Source organism: Ptiloglossa arizonensis, chromosome 8, assembly GCF_051014685.1.
Source record: "Ptiloglossa arizonensis isolate GNS036 chromosome 8, iyPtiAriz1_principal, whole genome shotgun sequence".
NCBI classification, from domain to species: Eukaryota; Metazoa; Arthropoda; class Insecta; order Hymenoptera; family Colletidae; genus Ptiloglossa; species Ptiloglossa arizonensis.
This window is the reverse complement of record NC_135055.1, coordinates 22,509,297-22,528,889: the sequence shown is the minus strand read 5'-3', so window position 1 is coordinate 22,528,889 and position 19,593 is coordinate 22,509,297. Positions and strand designations below refer to the sequence as shown.

Here is a 19,593-nt window from a genome sequence, read left to right as displayed (position 1 = left end):
CGTTCCTTTTTTTCTCTCTTTTCCTCCTTTTTTTCTCTCTCTCTTTCTTTCTTTCTTCCTTGGACGGGCTCAATTGCTCGGTCCACTTAACCAACGTCGACGCGTTCGTTCGTTCGTTCGTTCGAAGGACACGTCATTGCCGCGAAGTACCGTTCCCAGCGGATTTAATTTGCTCGCTGGAACGCGATCAAGCCCGCCTATATTCAGTTAGCGCGCAGCTTCGGGCCACGAGACGGTACAACCGATTAGAAAATTAATGGAGGAATTCTGCGACCGTCTCCGTGGTATGCGTGTCTCGCGGGCGTACGAACGTTCCCGCGTGAGATAGTTAACGGTTCACCGAGTGCTGCACGCGTTGTATTTAACGTGTTCCGTTTTGTCCGATTGCAGAACGTAGGGGAGAGTCGGATACCAGTGCCGCGCGCGGCGCGGCCATCCTTCTTCCCGAAATCGAGAGTACTGGCCACACCGACCCTGGTACCGGGACATCGACGATCTCTGGTGCTCTCGGGATGTTTGCAGTTCGTCGACGCGGAGGACGACTCGACCACTCCTAAAACCAAGTGCTTGTCGCGCAACGTCTCCACGCCGGTGATAGAAGGTACGTGATATTCGTATTCTAGCTTCGAGCGTCGACGACGACTCGAACGAGATGACTAATAATGACATTTTCTATTGGCAGATTCGGGGCACAAGACGTTCACGATATCACCTGTCTGGGATATTGACAAAGATGACGTGCAACAGTTGGTTCACTTTGCCGAGGAGAAGAGCAACTTTTTCAGGTATCCCGCGCCACGTTGTTCCTACGTGACCCACCACACGTTCACCGTCTATCTGTTCGGTGTCTGGGTACTGTAAATGGCATTTCGTCGGAACATTGTTTGCGCTCACTGTTAAATGCAACCGCCTCGAAATACCGGACGAGTCCGGACCTTGCTCGAACCCCTCTATAAAAACGTCAAGAGGGATAATAGGTAGGGGATTCCGCGTGTAAATTCTCGCACCGGGCGCGAAGGGTCTGGGAAAAGCTACCTGACGTTCCTAAGATGCGAAATCGTCATTTACCGGAAACCATTCACCGAACAATGGCTGGAGAGATTTAAATTTTAGACGGTAAAGTGGTATTGTTTCGTATTTCTTTCTTCGCGCAGCTTGCTCGAGAACTCTCAGCTGAATATGATCGAGGACACCGGAGAGAGCTGCCTCTTGGACGCGTCTTTGGGCTCTTACAATGACAACGCAGTGAACGCGACGCCGCACTATTTGATGCTCAACAAGCAGAACTCGTTCGAACACGACGAGAGCCTCGGTATACTGACCCCCGACCAGATGACCGACTTCACGGTCGCGCTAGAGTGCTCCAGGACACCATCCTGTGAAAATCTTACGGGTTCAGCGGGCTCGAGATTGGCGTTAACGCGCGCGTCGGCGTCGAGACCGTCGGTGGACATCGAACCGACCGAGGAAGCGTCCAGCGAGAGAACACCGTCTCCGGAGGAGCTACCGCTCGACCCGAAACCGGTGGAACCCGTCAGGGGAACGGGGGTTCCCATCAGTTTCGTCACATCGGTGACGAGCATCACCAGCCTCGAGGCTGGTTATCAGGGTGACGGCGAGAACTCGAGGCCAGCGAGTCGCGGTGCCGATCCACCGTCCGTAGCCCCGCCACCGAATCTTCCTGCCCCATGCAGACAAGATCCGATGACGGACTCGGACTTCTTCACGGAAAGTGACGCCGACGCGTACGAGGAGATCGTTCGCGGCGATAGAAAGGCACAGGTAATCGATGGTACGCTCTTCTGCGCCCCCGGTGGTCGAAGATGTCCGAGCTTCACCGGAGAAGAGATGGACTCGAGCGGGATTTACTCGGACCTCGATAAAAGGCACGACGAGCTCCACGCTCCAGAGGAGACGGCGGAGAAGAACGAGGATCACACACCGGACACCATCGACACGGAGGTCTCCCAGAGGAGTCAACCGTCACCGGTCAATGCGGAAGTTATCATTAATTATATACAGGCGAGTCGATCGGTTCGATTGTCGGGTCATTTCACGAGACTTTGCTCGATGAAAATATGTACGCGAGACACGTTTCGTACCGGGCGTTCAGTGGTCGTTTTCGCGTACGTTTCACGTTGCGTCCCGTAGGTGCTCGAGACGTAACGCAAAATGGATTGTTGTTTGCGGAGGACTGTTTATTACGGTGACGCTCTTATTGCCAGGCACTCGCTCGCTCTCCGATGTAGCCCGCGGTCACAATGTCCCATAGCTCTCTCTCCCCACTCATCCATGCATACGCACACTCTCGTTCCCAACCGTGTGTACACCACATTTACCGCAATTGCTCGCTATCTCTGGATTAATTTATCGATGCCCCTTTCATAGAAATTAGTAGCGTTTTCATCAGACGGTCGGTGACCATCGAGCTCGCAAGGAGACTCGCGACCGAGTGCGTCGCGTATTAACGGTACGTTCGTTGTAAATTTCGTCGATGTTCGCGGCGTAGGATGTGCAACGTTGTATCCTTTCGTTCGAGAGAAACAGGTGGCGACCGCTACGGATACGAAAATGTCGTCCGTTTAGATCTCGGACGCGCATTGACGATCCGCGTCCCGTCGCGTCGAAAGTTTGCCCGACGATATACACGCGCGAACGCTTATGAAACGACCCGACACTTGAAGCGCGTGTACGTACGTTTGTTGATATCGCGCGATCGCTAATGTTTAGGTTGCCGTGAATCCTTTGGACGCATCGGGTGATTCCAATGGATCGATGAACACCACCGAGATCACGGTGATCGAGGTGGAAAGAAACAATGACAATATGCGGTCGAAGGGCCAAAATAAAGCCGACGCGATTCCTTTGAAGAAGTACAAAATGCCTAAGAGGAATGTCGTCTCGAAGATCAAAGCGATGATCGAATCCGGACCGAAAGACGAGGCGGAGAAGGAGGCACGACGATCGCAAAGGTCGTCGAGAAAGGGTGGCCGTTGGGACGCCGTCATGAGTAAAATCGAAGCTGGCAAGAACGAGCAGAGAACGAGGCCGGTGAGGAAAGAAGTGAAGTCAAGGGTACTGCAGAGCCTCGGTCAGCCATCTTCCACGGGATCGACGCAAAAAAAAGCGGGCGATGCCAATAACAATAACAACAAGGACAAAAGGTGAGGCGTCGATCGTTGAAATAGCGAATCTCTGAAAACGTTTCGTTGCGCTCGTCGTTGTTAAGAAGTTCCTAATTACCAGGAGAATACGGGGCCGCCAAGAAATGAAATCGCCGACCCAAGAAACTGCCAGAAGCTCCGTTCGTAGCTCCTTGAGTGATCTCAGTACCGGACCTGGCAAGGACGCGCCAAGTAAGTCGAATTAACGTCCATTTTTAGATGATCGCGAATTAAATTAAAATCTATTCGCGGCGTGGCTGATGCGCGCGCGCGCACGCGCCCGCGTATCTCGCTGGCGCATTGTACACCGATAACGGTTTCGCGTTTAACGCGATACACGCGTAACCATTGTTCCAATTTAATTCCGATCGTGAGAGTGTAACGTTCGTATCTCGCGCAGTACACGTTGGCGCTCACCGGTGTCTCGTACACCTGTACGTTTTAGCGTGAGATCGACGGAGAGACAGTCCCGCGAGGTTGTATTGGTAGAAACCGTGACGGGAAGACCTTGCGGAGAACGGTGGAGCTTGAATAAACATGATGCCAACCGATTTTGCGATATCGAATTATGTTCGACCGCATACCATGCGTTTTTTCACAGAGAAAAAGTCCAGACCGCAAAGGTCAACAAAATGAGTAACTGTCGCGAGCGTCACGAAGAACGTTTGCGTTCGTAGTTGGTCCAATTCGACGGGAAGTGTACAAGTTCGAGACAGATATCGGTGGATTTAGAAATATCGACGCCCGTACGAAAGAACGCGCATGCTCTCGCAATTTCGCACGGACTTTTCTAATAAAGGTATCGATAGTACCGACCGACCTCCGGTAACATGGGAACGTCGACCACTCCTTGTCGCATTGCTGCTTTAAGAAAAGCCAGTTCAGGATCATCCTAAATTAATTCTTGGCGACCGACGTTATCGAGCCGATGGCGCACGAATCACCGTCCACGTTTCCCTTCGTTCACGATCCATATTTCTCGTAATCGGGGTCTCGAAATACCAACCGACGGCTCGAAATACACGATCACCTCGTACTTTTTCTTATTTTCCGATCGGATTCGATTCGTAAACGTCGACGAATCTCCGATAGGTTCGCCTCGAGTGCGCGTGGCACGTTCTTTCGAGGTTATTTCGCACACAGGTACGCGGCATGTGAACACGACGACGCGGTCTGCTCGACGACGCCGAACGTCGATTCGTGGAATTCGCGTTATCCTTGAAATTCGAAACGCGTCGAATCAATTTATTTCGGTGTTCCAAGTGCACGCACGCGTCTTCGATTCGTCGCCGAGTGTGTTCGTCCCGTGGCGTGCGTTTCGCCCGTAGGTGGTTTTCGTACGCAGAAGGGGGCGGAGTGGTGTCGCGAGCGTGGGCGTAGGAGGGTGTTTTCGTATCGACCCGTTCGGGGCGCGCGAAACTTGCACGACGAAAGGAGCGAGGGCGCCGGTGCCCCTCTTCCGGCGCCACTGGGCAAGTTTCGTTTCCATTGGATCTCGAGGCAAGCCCGAGCAGCCGCAGCCGCGACACCAGCAGCATCCAGTCGGCAGTCCTCGGCGGACCTCGTGCTCGCTCGGACGCTGTTTATGCACGCGCGTTGCATTTCCGGTCTTCTCTCTTCCTTCTCCTCTCCGTCTGTTTCCGCCTCTCTCTCGCTCACACGCACACGCACACACGCGCTAACGCACACACACACGCACACACATCTCTTTACTCTCTACCCCATTCGGTTGACCGATTTTATCGAGGGTACGCGGATAGTACGTGTGCGCTCGACGACAGAGAAAGAAGGAAGGACAGGAGCGAACAAGAGCGAACAGCCGGTGCATCGTCGTCAGTGAATGCCGCAAGGTGACGGTGCAAAGTGCATCGAATCTGTGCTCCGTGATAATCTTCGGATAACGCCTCGTTTTCGTACGGTTTCGTCTTCGTCCGATCGTGTGCCATCGGATTCTACGTATCCATCGTTCGGGTGGAACGCAGATGTAATACCGCGTGATCCATATCCGCGAACACACTCCTCAGACGTGACCTGATTCTGGAACGTGTCGCGGGAGAGACCTCGTCTTGTTCTCGCGCCGACACGACGGAACGGGGGGTCGATCGAAGGAAGACTCGGGCTCGTCTCTCGCGACGATTTCCCCGGCGTCGTTCACCGATTCGTTCGCAATATGTTATCGCGTATTAACCACGGTCGCCGGAAGAATCTGTACCGCGAGACCGAAACGCTTCGAGGCTGGATTACCTGCCCCTCTCTCTGTGACTCCCGATGAAAGTTTCCCGAGATACCGTTACCGAAGGTGTACCATTTCGGTAGGTAGACCGTGCACCAACGAGGAAGAACACACAGGGTTATCGTCCAGGCCCGTCGTCGTCGTCGTCGTCGTCGTCGTCGTCGTCGTCGATCCTCGGCCACCGTTTCAACGTTCCCCGTGTACGTTAACAGCTTCACGACTGACGGAGCTTACGTGCGGGTCAACGGCACTGGTGGTTTATTTCCGGCATTGCCTTTCTTCACCGGCCATCTCTTCTTGGCCGTGCGTGCTGCACGTCCTTCGCTCGATCACGCCGGTGGTTCTCCCGTGTCCCCACCCTTTTTAGACAGGTGCACCCGGCGACCACGTGCGTTCTCCCAAGGCCGACGACCACCGGTACGCAACCCGGTCGAGATCTCTTACCACTTACGCAATCGCCATCAGAATCAGATGTTAAACCCACATGGGCTGAGGACACCCGTCGATCGTGCCGGTGAAAGAGAGACACGCGCCGCGCTCCCGGAATCGGGTCGCCTGAACAACGACCCGCGGCTCGTACGGCTGGTACCGGTCTTCTGCTCGATCTACCATCGAATAATACGGGAGGACATGAACGCGACCCGCGCGCTACCGCGAACGATCGTTGGAATTTACGCGACGCGGCTACTACCGTCCGTCCCGTAAGGATCGTAACGGTTCACGGTGGATAGTGCGCACCGAGCGACCAGAGGACACGAGTTCGATCGCTACGCGAGACGCGAGACGCGAGCTTCGTAGCAACGTTAAAGATGCCGGCAGCTCGTCGTCAACGATGGTCCACGATCGCGGACTCGACACGGGCGACGTGCCTCGCGATCACCAGCGAGGACACCACCGGCTGAATAGCTGCGCGAATTCTTCTTAACCGAGGCGGTCGTTCGTGGCGGTGCTTCGGTGGAGAGAATGATTTTTAACGACGTAGGAATGACGACGAAGCCACGGTGAAAGTGAGATTTCAAAATGGGGCAGCAAGGATCGAAGGGTAGGCCCGCTCTTCGGACGGATTTCGTCAGAGACTCGACGAAAATGCGGCTCGGCAGTTTTAAGAGAGGTAGAGCCATATAATTCTGGATAGCTGGTGATTCGACCGTCCCCACCGTCTCCCCATCCCACTCCCCCCCTATCCCCCATCCCCTTGGCCTGGAAACGAATTTTCGCGGGTAACGACGATCGTTGGGGGGAGACACCAATTGGCCAATTAAGACCCTCTCCCCTCGGTCTCTCCGTTAATACGCTAATCTCGTTTCACGAAGGAAAGAAAAACAACGGAAAAAAAAAGGAAAAGAAGAAGAAAAAAAAAAAGAAAAACGAGATCCGTGGCTATCTGCCACCTGTCTTTTTCTTCGTGCTTCATTTAACGCTAGAAAGTTCCAACGACGCGAATACGAGCGACCGACTGGCGACTCGACGCGACGGTTGCATAGGCATTCGAAAAGGTAGATGGGTCGAACGGTTTCTCTTAAGCGAGTCTAAAACGTTACGGAGAAGGATCAAAGGTACCCTACTTACACACCTCGTCACGGGATTTCTCTTTTACGTTGTCCATCGATCATTGTTGTCCGTGGTGTTCGTCGGAAAGTAGCTCGGGGTCGCTGTATCGTCGCTCGTGAAACATTAAAAGCGATTAATGATCTCTCGTGAGAGCACGCAGGTACATCGTGAATCGTGTCGGGTGTGTTTCAATTTCGACGGGCCTCGTCTCAACACTGTATCGATGCGAATCGAGCCGGTAATATTTTCAAGTGCCTGCGAGCGAATCGCGTATCGTAGAGGACGATGTATCGCGATCCAAACGGTGTTCGAAATACGACACGTCAGAGGTGTTCCGTGAATCGGTATTTAACGCGCGAAGATAATAAAAAAAAAAGAAAGAAAAGTCGACGCGAACGTTCGTCGCGTCGTCGCGTCTAACTTTGTTTCCGAGTTACGACTCTTAAGTGTATCGCGTCGATCGTTCACCTGTCTTCTCCGAATGGATTATCAATTCTAGTTAATCAATTAACGTTCTTGTTCGGAAGAGAACGAACCGAAACGATTCACGGTAGGTTACGAAAGTGTTTACAAATAGTTGAACGGATGATCGATGAGATCTCGAGCGTCGAACGTAGGTATACGAATAGGCAATATTTGCTCGGTCCGTAACGAACGCGATCGTAACGCTTAAAATACTTGCAATTTTCTGCAGCTCTGTACGTGGTTTTTCGCATAGAGAGACGCACGGCTCTCGACGATGATGATCCCTTCCATTTTTAGACCTCAATTGTCACGCGTTATTGAACGCAATTGAACAAAATTTATCGTCTTACCTCCGTTTCACACCAACGATTCGCACGCATATATAGAAACGTTGCTTAATATTCTTAATCGTTGCGCTCGACTGTCCCGAATATTTTCCGCGCCAGTTTCTCTCACATGCAAGATTAATTCGCACCATTATGCACACGGGGCATACACTGGCCGTTATATGCACGAGCCTCGTGGGCAACGGCTACGTGCAGCCTGGTGTACATAATAAACGTTTTCTTTTCCTCGTTGGCATAATCGACGAGCACGGTTCAAACTTAGCTCTACGCGTGGATTCGTCCCGCCGTAACGCCTCGTCGGGCACGAATTTCGATGATGCGCAAAATGTTGTCGAAGCAAGTAAGTACGACCGATGAGGGAAACGAAATAACCACGGTCGATGAACTATCCAGACACGTAATGCCGCGCGTCACGGGGACCGTTTGTTGTTTTCACGATTCCCACTTTATAAATAGATACACCGGGAAACGAATAAAATTATACTTCCTTTATCCTTCGCGCGGCGATCGCATCGGGGATTGGATCTCATCCGTTTCGTTGTATATTTCCAGAGAGATCGCCAACATCGGTAAATCCACCAAGAAGACTGGTAGCAAATGGTCGCGGTAGCCAACAGAACCGTGTCAATAATTTCGAGAGCAAGAAGAACTGCGTAGAAATTTCGACCATCAATCTCGGTGAGTGTGGAGGGTCCGGTACATGCGCCCCAAATTATGCGACGAGCTTGCATACATCATAGACGAGTACGTGTGCGTGCACGTACAGAGTGTACGCTAAAAATGGTGCAGACCGATACATCCGAAACTACGAAGGACGGACAGAGGAGACTCGATGTTGCTAAGACACGGTCATTTGTCCGGAGTATCGAACCGAAAGTAATCGAAAATCCGACGCGCGGCCAGAACTCGCCGAAACTAGTAAAAAAAAAGAAATTCTTACGCGAGGCAAAACGGGAAATCTTGAAGGATAGGTGAACCTTTCGACCCGCGCCGGCCGAATATACTTTTTTTTTTATTCGGTTTAGCGACGTACACCCTGTAAGTCTTGACCCCTTTTTCTAACACTCTCTATAAATAAAGCCAGTGTCTTTACGGTCTCGGAGACATCGGTCGTTTCGTCTTCGGTAGACGTCGGTCCGCAACACTTTTAGCGTTACACACCCCGTATATATAAACGTCTGTTCGCTGATTGAACGGAGGAAACGAAAGGTCGAGGGCACCGCTGCGTGCTTCCGGTTGGAGACCTAGTGCGACGAAGAGAATACTTTTTCTCTGAACGCCTGCCCCTATGCAACTGTCCGGGCTCGTTCGCATCGACGACGACGACTAGGCGCGGAGACGACCGAGTTCGACACATTATCGTCGCGTCGATAGTGGAACCCACCGCGAGTGGATCTATTTTCAGTGAGAAGCGTAGCATTGAAAAGTATTATTGGCAGCCAGCCATGCTAGTTTCGGCAAACGGATATATTGCGTCTGTTTATCGTTTTCTGGTTTCCCCTATGAAATACCTGGCGCGTTAGAAAAGCTCGTAATTCATTCTCGGTGTATACTTTTACCAAATTTCACGTTCCCTGGTGCGCAACGATCCTCGAATCCTTTGATCGGCTGGTACACGGTCCCGTACGAGCATCGAAATTCGAAGACTCGCCGCGACGATTCGCTGAAACTCGTTTCGTTCGACGCGATCGATACACCATCGGTGTTTCTTCGGTAATCGAAAATCGACGAACTTTCTTCTTTTATGGCCCGCGGCCACACGCGGTAGAAATTCATCCGGTGGACACCTCACCCGTTGTTACAATAATTATCGGTGAGTGTGGACTCGACGAGTCTTTGTTTATACGGGTCAGGTCAGAATCGTAACGGTATGCACCCCTTGCCACAGTCACTGTCCGATTTAACCCCCCCGGTCTTGTCGAATACTGTTCGATGTTCCCGGCAGTCCTTCGTCAAGTTTAAACGGGAAAACAACCGAGTGCCACTCAGTCTGCCGGTTCGTCGTGTCCCGTGCGGGTCGCTGAAATATTCTCACCTCGTGAACGTGATTTGTGACCGGTCTGTTCGCAACGGTGTTTCGTGATTGGCATTATTAGCGTAGAACGCGACTTCCAAACGTGGTTTTACGCTCGTCGGCGACGATTAGAATAAGCGAAACCGATTTTGATACAGCCAGCGCACACCTCGCATGACCAGAATATTGGAGCAGCAATGGTTTCCTCGTATCATCATAAACGTATCGGTATTTATTTATTTATTTATTTATTTATTTATTTATGTATTTATTTATTTATTTCGAGCTCCTTCGTACGCGTAACGTACGAACGATTTCGAATTTTTTTTTCCGAGCCACGATCATTTTTCTCGCGAGTCCGCCTGCCCGTCGAGTACTCGAAGCAACGCACTCGTACATCGAGTGTTTGCAAACATCTCGTCGTTTGTAGATGCGTTCGAGTTCGGTGTCAGGTATTTCGAATTTGTCGGTGATCTTGACGAGCACGCGTCGATGAAATGTTGTGCTTCGGATCGTGCTCCGCGCGCGTCAACGATTCTCGAAACAATGCGAAATTGGTCGTATGTTTGCTCGAATTGTTTGTTTTTTTTTCCTTCCGTTGTTTCGCGAGGCTAAATTCATTTCCGAAATGGATCCCGTTCACAAGGACGCGTCCTCGCGCTCGGTAACTACGACACCTCGGATACCATAAGGACGATGCGGGTTCGGGACGCGGCAAACCTATCCCGTCGAGCATAAATGTTTTACCCTGTGTTCCCAATGGCTTTGACTAACCGCGTCAACGATCCAAGTGCTCGGTGACGTTTGCTTCGCCCGTTTTCCTTGACAGTTTCACGAAGATATTCGCTCATCGGCCGAGAAACGACGCTCGCCGTGTGTCTCGCGGAGTTCAGTTTTAGCGCAGAGTGGACACCGGACTCGTACATAATATTATCTCGCGCGGACAGTGAAACGGTTCGCACGAACGGTACTCGCGGACCCCGATGATACGTCATTTAAGTCACTACCGGTCCCCGTGTAACGTGCTCTCGTTTAACGCGGTGAATTCTGTTTTCCAGAGAAGAGTCCGTCAGCGACGCGAAAGCCGACAATAACGAGGAGATTAACAACCACTGTCCCGGCGAAGCAGCACAGTTCAACGACATCGACGAAAGGTACATCGATATTTTCGCATCTCCGCCGCGGTTATTGCGCTTTCTTTCACCGCGCGCGGAACAACCGCGACGAACGCTCGCCGGTGCTCGCGAAACGTTTTCTTTCTCTTTTCCAATACGATCGCGAAACTAAGTCACGATCGGTAATTAAATATCGCTACGTAATTTTCAACGAAGGTGCTCTCACGACGTAACAATTATTACATCGTCATCGCAGGTAACCAGCACGATGTAATAAACCTGTTGGCTCACGGTATTTACATAGAATGGGGGTTTACGAAACATCGTGGAACTTTTACAGCGTCTGTGCAAAGGACGGGGAATCCGCGAAACGATTCGTTTCTTTTTGCTCGCGATTTTCTCGAAATATTTCTCGCGTTTGACATTTCGTACTACGACGACGTGACAGATTGTAGGCTGTTTTAGAAGAAATTAAAGAAGAAACGGTCTGACCCTAATAGCCCATCGTCGCGAGAATGCATATTATACTCATTCATAGTTGCCGCGTGAAGATATTTAGATCAGGTAACGTGTCGAGACTCGCCAACGTACGTCGATGATGTCACAGTATCGTATTAACGTATTATAGCGATAACGAACGTTTCGATTAATTTCATAACGAGCGATTGGCTAGTATCGTCCACGGCGTATCTATCGACCGCTTACATCGTTGCTAATAAGCGTTTGACCATCCGGTGAGAAAAAAAATAGTACCTCTCGTTAAAATCGGATAGTACCGAACAAGTACATCCATCGAGATTATTCAATGGTGCACGGAATATAACGAAAAGTTAATTCGTTATTCGAATTCTTCGCACGACGGACGAAACATCTTTTATTCGATTCTTTATAGCGATCATTTTATTATTCAGACAATGCCCACCGCCCGTACACGGACACCTAGGAATTGACCAGTCCACGAACCATGATCTCTGTTTGTCTATCGGTCCCGACTTTTACGAAAAACTTGTCGCATATTGTACAAGAAGAGAAACGAATTGCAAACGGAAAGATCCTTGCGAAAGGTAGCGGTGTGTCTCTTCGTGTCTTGGAGAGTGTGAGATCATCTATTACGGTTACACGATCGCCAGAAATTCCAAAAATTTCCTCGTACGTTAATAGCAGGTAAAACCCGCGACTCGACGGTCTCGTGGAAATCCTTTCTTTTGCTTTTCTATTTTTTTTCTTTCTCTTTCTTTTTTTTTTTTTTTTTCTGTTTCGTAAGTAGTACGCCCGGCGCAAAGTAGCGTTCTTTCCACTATTGTCCCCCTGAAAAGATAATACTACGTGGAAACATCATCGCGGAGTGCTTTCTAATTCATTGACCGCGCTACTCCGGCAGTAGCAGCTAGTTTCTAAAAAAGTCCCACGGTCATTTTGCGGTGCGTACGTAGAAGCGTTTCTCCGCATGCACGAGGACGCACACGTGCGTGTCTCCCTGCGCGTGGCCTGTCGTTTCGAAGAAAGTCGTAGCTTTCACTGGTCCTCGGATACGCTAAACCCGTGTTGCCCGTCTTACGGCATCGGTTTTCGTCGAAGCTCCTGAAAAACCCACGGGCGAAATTCGTCGGGGACGCGCAGGTATCACGGCTAGAGGTTCCAGCGAAAGTAATTCGTCGTTCGAGCGTTATTTCGATAATCGACGGAATTTACGTTTTCGCTTTCGCAATGAAACGTTATCTCACAGAACGGACATCTGCTACGAAAGTATATTTTTTCTTTTTTTTTTTCTTTTTCCTTTTTTCTTATTTTCATTTCATTGAGGATCGATCGTTTCTAGCGCGCGTCGATCTTTTCGCTTAAAGCCCGCGCTCGTACGTGTTTATCTGGAACAAATTACCGAAGCAAAGATTATTATCAATGACCGCCCGCGTCCTAGAAACCACCGAATTGCAGGTCGAGTTTCTACGAGTCACGGTCTTGCACTTCCTTTCGTTTTAATTTATTGTTCTATTAATCATTCATGAAGCTCCGCGGCTACCGGCGAGATACATCGATGGCCGAGCAAATTGGGGAAATTGTTTCGTACCGTCTCGACGCACCGTTCGTTAATTGTGCTTTCGAGGAGCTAATTCCGAATGAAGCGAAAAGCACGGGGAACCACGGCCACCGCTTAACGTATTTTTAATTACACTCGCGTTACGAGTTGTGACGAAATCAGACATCGACGAGCGGAATCGATAATCGTCTCGCTAAAGTCCTGGCGGAAGAGCGTTATCCGATCGTCGATCACACGGATCATTATCCTCGAATGACTATACCCACGGACACGTATTGTCTCGTACGTATACGGCCGCCGTCTAACCATGTAAGGGTGACCAATTCCAAATGGAAAAGCGAATTTATTCGGAGCACGGCTCCTTGAAATAACTCGTCGCGATCGTGCTCGCTCGAGTGGCCGTCATTATCTTCGTTATCCTTTCCTTTTTCTATTACCGGAATGATCCCGCTGAAACGGAACACGGGCCTTAAGTGCTTAACTTCTCATTTTTACGAGCCGTAAAATCGAAAGACGGAACGATAAATAAAACGCGATAGACGAACGCCGCGGCACGGCCGGGCGTGTCTTGGTTCGGTCGGACGTTGATTTTCCAGGGAAATGGACTCGCACTTTTCCCGTTTCGTAGAAAACTTGAATCGAAGACTTTCACGGGCAAAAAGAAAATTCATGGTATTAATGCAATTATGGAAACACATGCGGACATTGTGGGTCATATTCGGATCGTTCGTATCAAGTGCGTAGACCGCGTGTCCGGTCGGACACGGTTTTCCGCGCTGTCCATCGTCTTCGTCTTCCTCGAGGTTGCACCTCGTTTCAAGGTGGTGGTAGGAGTGGCCGAGAAGACGGAAGGAGGGATATATCGCTCCGCGAGGCAGCCTGTGGCTCGTGCTAATTCAGTCGAAGTGCGGACTTGGCCAGCAAATCGTTACAAATGACGATTCCGATTGCATCTACTTCGCGCGTATCGTTCGATCGTTGTTATCGAACCTTTTCGTACGCGATCGAGCGTTTCAAATATTTCCACCTGTAGCTCGATCGCGGTTACGCGAATCGGATAGAGAAAAAGAACCGTGATCGCGCGAGAACACCGTGCCCGTGCCTAGAATTCAAATTTCGTCGTAAATCGGTCCGGAACGAACGAAACGGAGAATTGTTGCGACCATAGTTATCGGAGCAATTCCCGAGCAACGCGATGTCGAAACGATCGTTTGACGGTGATACGCGTAGATCGTTGTTCGATTCTAAACGAGAGTGGAAGTGACAAATACTCGAAATTGCCCGGTTCTGTGTCTTCGAGAATACCTAGGAGTCGTTTGAACGGAACTCCCGGAGAAGATTTCAATGTTCCGATCGAGGCGGTGGCGCGGAGTATCCTTCGTATTCACGGATTTTCCGTGTTCACGACACGGTTGTCGTACGATTGACCTTAACCCAGAGTAGTCTTCATTGACTGGCTTCGGGTGCTCTTGAACGTGTTTTCTACTGTGCCCGAGCGCCGAAATAAAATCGCACCGTCTTAACTGCCGCGCTCGCGTTACTCCTTTTCCTTCTTTGTTTCTTCTTTTTTATTTTTCCCCGGTTCGCGAGTCGCCGACAAGGATCAGGCTCCTCGAGACGGCGCGGGCGGAATCCGCGTGCTTTCACGTACATCACGGCGATAATGGGAGGATGAACCACCGGTGACGCAGTCGGGCCAAATAATCATCGTTACGATTTAACGAGCTGCGCGCGTAGCCGGTCCCGCGTGTGCGCGTGTGCGTGAATTTCCCGCGTGTCGCCGCGACGACGACGACGACAACGACGCTTTAATCGCGTTTTCTCCGCGAGTCTCGGCGAGTCGGCTCGTCGCTTCGAATGTTCCGAAAGATCCTGAAAAACAGGTAGCTCGACTTTCCAAGACCGGGGATCAACGGTTTTCTCTCCACGAACGAGTTTTCCGCGCGACTTTCTTCGATACACCTAAATCCGTACCGCGATCGTGTAACATGACTGGCGTTAGTCGATTTCACGCGACGTTGGAGCGGTTCAGGTCCCCGTCAACTTTCGTCACGATGACCCGTTCGACGTCGCGCAATGACCGTGGACGAGGCTACCGTTCGTCACGATAACAGAACACCGAGAGAGAGAGAGTGTCGTTCGTGCAACGATGGGAAAACGAACCGAATAAAGCGACAGATGATAGGCAACGCGGGGACGTAAATGCCTCGAGTCGAAGGGGTGCGCCGATTCACGACGGTGGACGACGAATCGAATTTTTGTCGCGGTTCGAAGAATCTTAATGGTGATGGGCCCGGTGACGTTGGTTGCAGATCGTGAAACCAAGGAGCACAGTAACAACTATGTGGTGACAAGGGCGTCCTTGGAGACGCGGGACCAGGCCGCGCAAACCGACATACCCTACGAGGCGCTTCGCGTGAAAAGGGCGGAACAGGTCGTGCAAGCCCTTTCCATCACCGTACAGTATCTGGCCTACGAGGTACGTAGACGTTCTCCATACGAGATACGAATTAACGCTCGGTGTACAATTTGCATTTGTTTAACGCAAATACCTATTTCGATCGCGCAGTTGGACGCCTTTTCTACCCCAAAGTTAAAAAAAGATTTCGAGAACATGAAGACGGAATGGATGTCGACGTGCTCGGAGATCGAGGAGCTGAGATCTAGAAACCTCGGCATTGAAGAGAGACTCGACTCGGAGAGGGAGAATCATCGAAGAGCCTTGGACCAGCTTCGCGAAGATCGTGAGTCTTGCCAAGAGTTTTATTTGCGTTTCTTTCGGTCTCCTGGCTCGTTACGGGTGAAAACTAACGTGACGTAAGTCCCGCGTGTACTGCGACGCGGAATATTCCTTGTCCTTTGCGTGTGCGCGTACGTTCTTTCCTTTTTTTTTTTATTTTTTTCTTCTCGGACACCGAGCGCCGTTACAATTCGGATCACGCCTGGTAATCGATTCGTGGCGTGTTCGGTTTCAATTTTCTTCCGTCCGGGACGGGATTTTTACGTCGCTCGCGCGTCTCGCGCTTCCAGCCGCGTATGTAGCGTTACATACGGGTAACGATATTATCTCTCTGTCTCTCTCTCTGCGACCCGCGTAATGGTCTCGATGTCGGTGGCGCGAACGACGGAGCTTTAAAGTGGAACAATTGTTAATTAAAATCCGCGAGGCGGGCAATGCCCACGCGCACCCTCGGATCGCGTTGAATAATTCGGGCATAGAATTTTCAAAAGCGGAGCGAGTACGCGCGCGCGCTCGAACATCACAAACGCTCGATTTAGTGGCCACGTAACGTTCATCGAGGTTAATTATAGGTTGGCACGTTCGACGGACTTGATCCGTTCTCTCTCTCGTCTCTCTCGGCCCCCCGCGCGCGGCTTTGTTTTTCTTCCGTTTTCCAATCTGTCGTCCCGTCGATCGTCGATCGTCGATCGTCGAACGTGAAAACTCCGTTGATCATCTCGAGTATTTTCTTTGTTTTTCCCGCCCCCTCCTATTCAGTGGAGGCACGCCACGCGGATCAAATCACCGCTCTGGAGGCCGCGCTGCAGGAGGAGAGGCGCAGGTGCGAGTCGAGGCTGCGCGACTCCTTGAACGAGACAGCGAAGGAGCATCGGGCCGCGATGGTGAAACTACGATCGGAACAGGAAGCCGAATTGACGCGGAAGGAGGCGGAGTTCAAGAGGAGATCGGTGGTGCACGATCAAGGAGCCGCGCTCACCGCGGAGGTCGAATCTCTGCGATCGGTGCTGGAGATACGAAGCCAGGAGAACGCCGCGCTGAGATCGGAACTGGACAACATCAGACGTGAAATCGAGGACAAAGAGGCTTTGCAGCAACGAGCGGATACCCTCGAGGCCAGATGCGAGGACCTGAAGGCGCAGCTTCAATGCAAAGAGGCTTTCGAGAGGCAGCTGTCCCACGAGAACGAGGTGTTGCACGAGTCGATTCATCAGGTCTCGAAGCAGAACAAGCGATTGGCGCAACGTAACGAGGAGCTGCAATGGAGGTTGCGTCAAAAAAACGAAGTGGTGACCGTTCTTGCGAACTTGACGCCTAGGCTATCGCGATCGTTGGGCCCGGAGCACGTCGAGCACAGTCTCTCAGCCGACAAGAACGGTCCGCAATCGTCATCCATGGTGAAGTTTATGGTGGAGAAAGGTGACTCGGTCTCGTGGACGTTGGAGATCGACGACGAGAACTCGAAAGGAACGGCGGACGGTGGATCGGCGAACGCGACCCCGCCGAAAATGGCACGACCGGAGACAACTACGTCGGTGTCGCGACAAGGATCCCTAAGATTGACTCCCCGTAGGCCTTCCGTAGACATGAGAGCGAGATCGAAAAGTATCTCCGTGACGGATTCCGCGCGCGTCGAGGAGTCCGCGTGGTCCCCGACGTGCAACTCGACCCCGATCGCGCGACGAAGACCACGGAGCGATCCGTCTTCTTCGTCCTCGTCCACCTCTTCGTCGTCCTCCTCCTCTTCCTCAGCGGCGGTGACTACGAACTCTGCGGTGGCTGTCGCCGTTGCCGCCGCCGCGGCAGCCGCGGCAGCCGCCGAAGATTGCGGCGCCGGTCAGAGACCGCAGGAGGCCGGCGGCGAGGCCATGATCTCCGAGGAGACCTCTGCCACGAGCAGCGAGGACGAGTCGTCGACCAGCAGCGATATACCTCCGTTGCCGATACAATTCGCCTGGGGTAAACCGATTAAGTAACGTTCTGGCGGCCCGTTGGCTTGTCGCGTGACGTCAGCTCGATCGCGAACCGCCACGCGATTCGATCGGGACAAGTTCATCCGTGTAATCGCAACGGTGCCCGGTGCCAGTTGCCTCGACCATTCCCGAGGTTAACGACCACGAATTGTATTCTCCGCGCGGTAACGAAAACCGTGTTGTTTCACGCGGCTCGTTCAAACACTGTACGCGCACTTTTTCTATTACCTCTCTGTACCTGTAACTTGTACGTTTTGATCGCGACGAGACGGAACGAGCGTATCTCGTGCCGAAAGCGTACGAGTCGGTGGAAGGGACGTGCTCGAATATTGTATTAACGCGGCGTGGAAATTAACGAAACTGCGTTCGATCGATCGAGCGTCACGTAAGACGAAACGAAAGAGGTTCCTTCGATGGTATCGTGACCGGACCGAGCGCGATTTACCGAATTAACAAACCGCTTTAACGAATTAAACTTGAGCTTAAATGCGCCAGCTTGAGCATATACGACTCTCGTCGAGTTCATTACGCGTATCTTTTCCGCCGGCTTAAACGTACGTTTTCGATAACGTTTCGCATCGATTGCGGATCGACCGCGAGATCAACGCGAGGATAAAGAAGTTGGTGTTTGTTCAAGCACTTAGATTAGAGATGATTTTTACGGTGTGGCAGGGTTTTCAAATTACGACTGTTGCGTTACCACGATTGCCGAGCTGACTTCTTCTATCTTTGCATCGACTCGGCGTTTTCTCGTATCCGGATGTTTCAATTGCGCGCGAGAACGCGGAACGGACGGTCCTTTGCTTCGTTAACCGTATGCTGTACCAATATCGTTTTAAATATACGTATTTTGTAACCGCAGAGTATATTTTTTGCGATCTTAGGTACTAAGGAGAGTTTCGTTCACTTTATTGAATGGAGCGTACGAAACGAACGAAACCAAAAAACATGATTCGATTCCGCTGTATGTGTTACGAAAACTTACTTTGTCCTTTAGAATAGAAAAAATGCGCGTAAAAGTTCGATTAATTTCGTTTGAGAATCTGTTTGTCAATCTCGATGGTAGACGTTCACGGGCTACCGGCGATTACGAGCCCAAGTATTTCTCAGAACCGAACCGAACCGAATCGAATCGGGTCTTACACTGTTTGTTTGATTCGCGACACTTTTACACATGTCCGTTTTATAAGGTATAATGCGTTTATATTACGTCTGTACATAAACAACAACGATGTTTATAAATTAATTAGTCTTTATCGCAACCATTGTAAATAGACAACGACCGTCAGTCAAATCGATGATCCTGTCCTCGAGAAAAGAGAAACGTCGATGAGCCACCCACTGCGCTTACGAAGAACACTAATTCGTCGTTCATATGCAGCTTACCGAACAGTACGATTATCGTGGTTCGTCGCATTGAAATCGATTACTTTTCTTGTCCCCCCAACCCCCACCCCCTCCTTTACCCCCGACCCCCACCCTCTATTGAACGTAACATATTTTACATTGAAACGATGTTTTTTGTAACGTTGAATTTTTATTTTGGCACTAACACATAGGGACAATGTATTACGTTCATGATACATTTTCGACGTGGAAAGAGGGAACTGATAATATTCTTAAAGTTACATACGTTTTATTGCCAAATGCTGATAAATCGATGCAATTTATCTGTAACCCCCGTTTTACGTACAACGTCAGATCTACAGATACTATGGTATTTCAGGTACCACTTGTTAACCGACTGCCGCATCGAAGAATAGTCGGTTGGATAAACAGTCGATTAAATGAAAATGAAACTCCGTTCCACGGACAACTGGAAAAGTATGTTCGGTAGCAGTAGTATAGGAATAATTGGAAGGTGTCGAATATAAGAAAAAAGCAAGTATTATTCGCCGAGAAGTGTGTTTTCTCTCACATGTGCTGGCAAATTCAATGTATTATATACCTATC

At 50.7% G+C, this 19,593-nt stretch overlaps 1 protein-coding gene across 4 annotated transcripts in view; it reads left to right on the top strand.

Moving 5' to 3' along the window:
* Positions 1-18,902, top strand: part of Toc (toucan) — a 29,564-nt gene extending 10,662 nt beyond the window's left edge. For all 4 annotated transcript variants that reach the window (XM_076318449.1, XM_076318447.1, XM_076318450.1 and 1 more), the window contains 10 exons: positions 391-601; positions 683-785; positions 1,155-2,022; positions 2,731-3,164; positions 3,247-3,356; positions 8,313-8,438; positions 10,833-10,928; positions 15,240-15,406; positions 15,497-15,671; positions 16,427-18,902. In XM_076318449.1, the coding sequence (XP_076174564.1) occupies positions 391-601; positions 683-785; positions 1,155-2,022; positions 2,731-3,164; positions 3,247-3,356; positions 8,313-8,438; positions 10,833-10,928; positions 15,240-15,406; positions 15,497-15,671; positions 16,427-17,643 (3,507 nt within the window). In that variant the 3' untranslated portion in view covers positions 17,644-18,902. The remainder of the gene's footprint in view (positions 1-390; positions 602-682; positions 786-1,154; positions 2,023-2,730; positions 3,165-3,246; positions 3,357-8,312; positions 8,439-10,832; positions 10,929-15,239; positions 15,407-15,496; positions 15,672-16,426) is intronic.
* Positions 18,903-19,593: the final 691 nt, after the last annotated feature.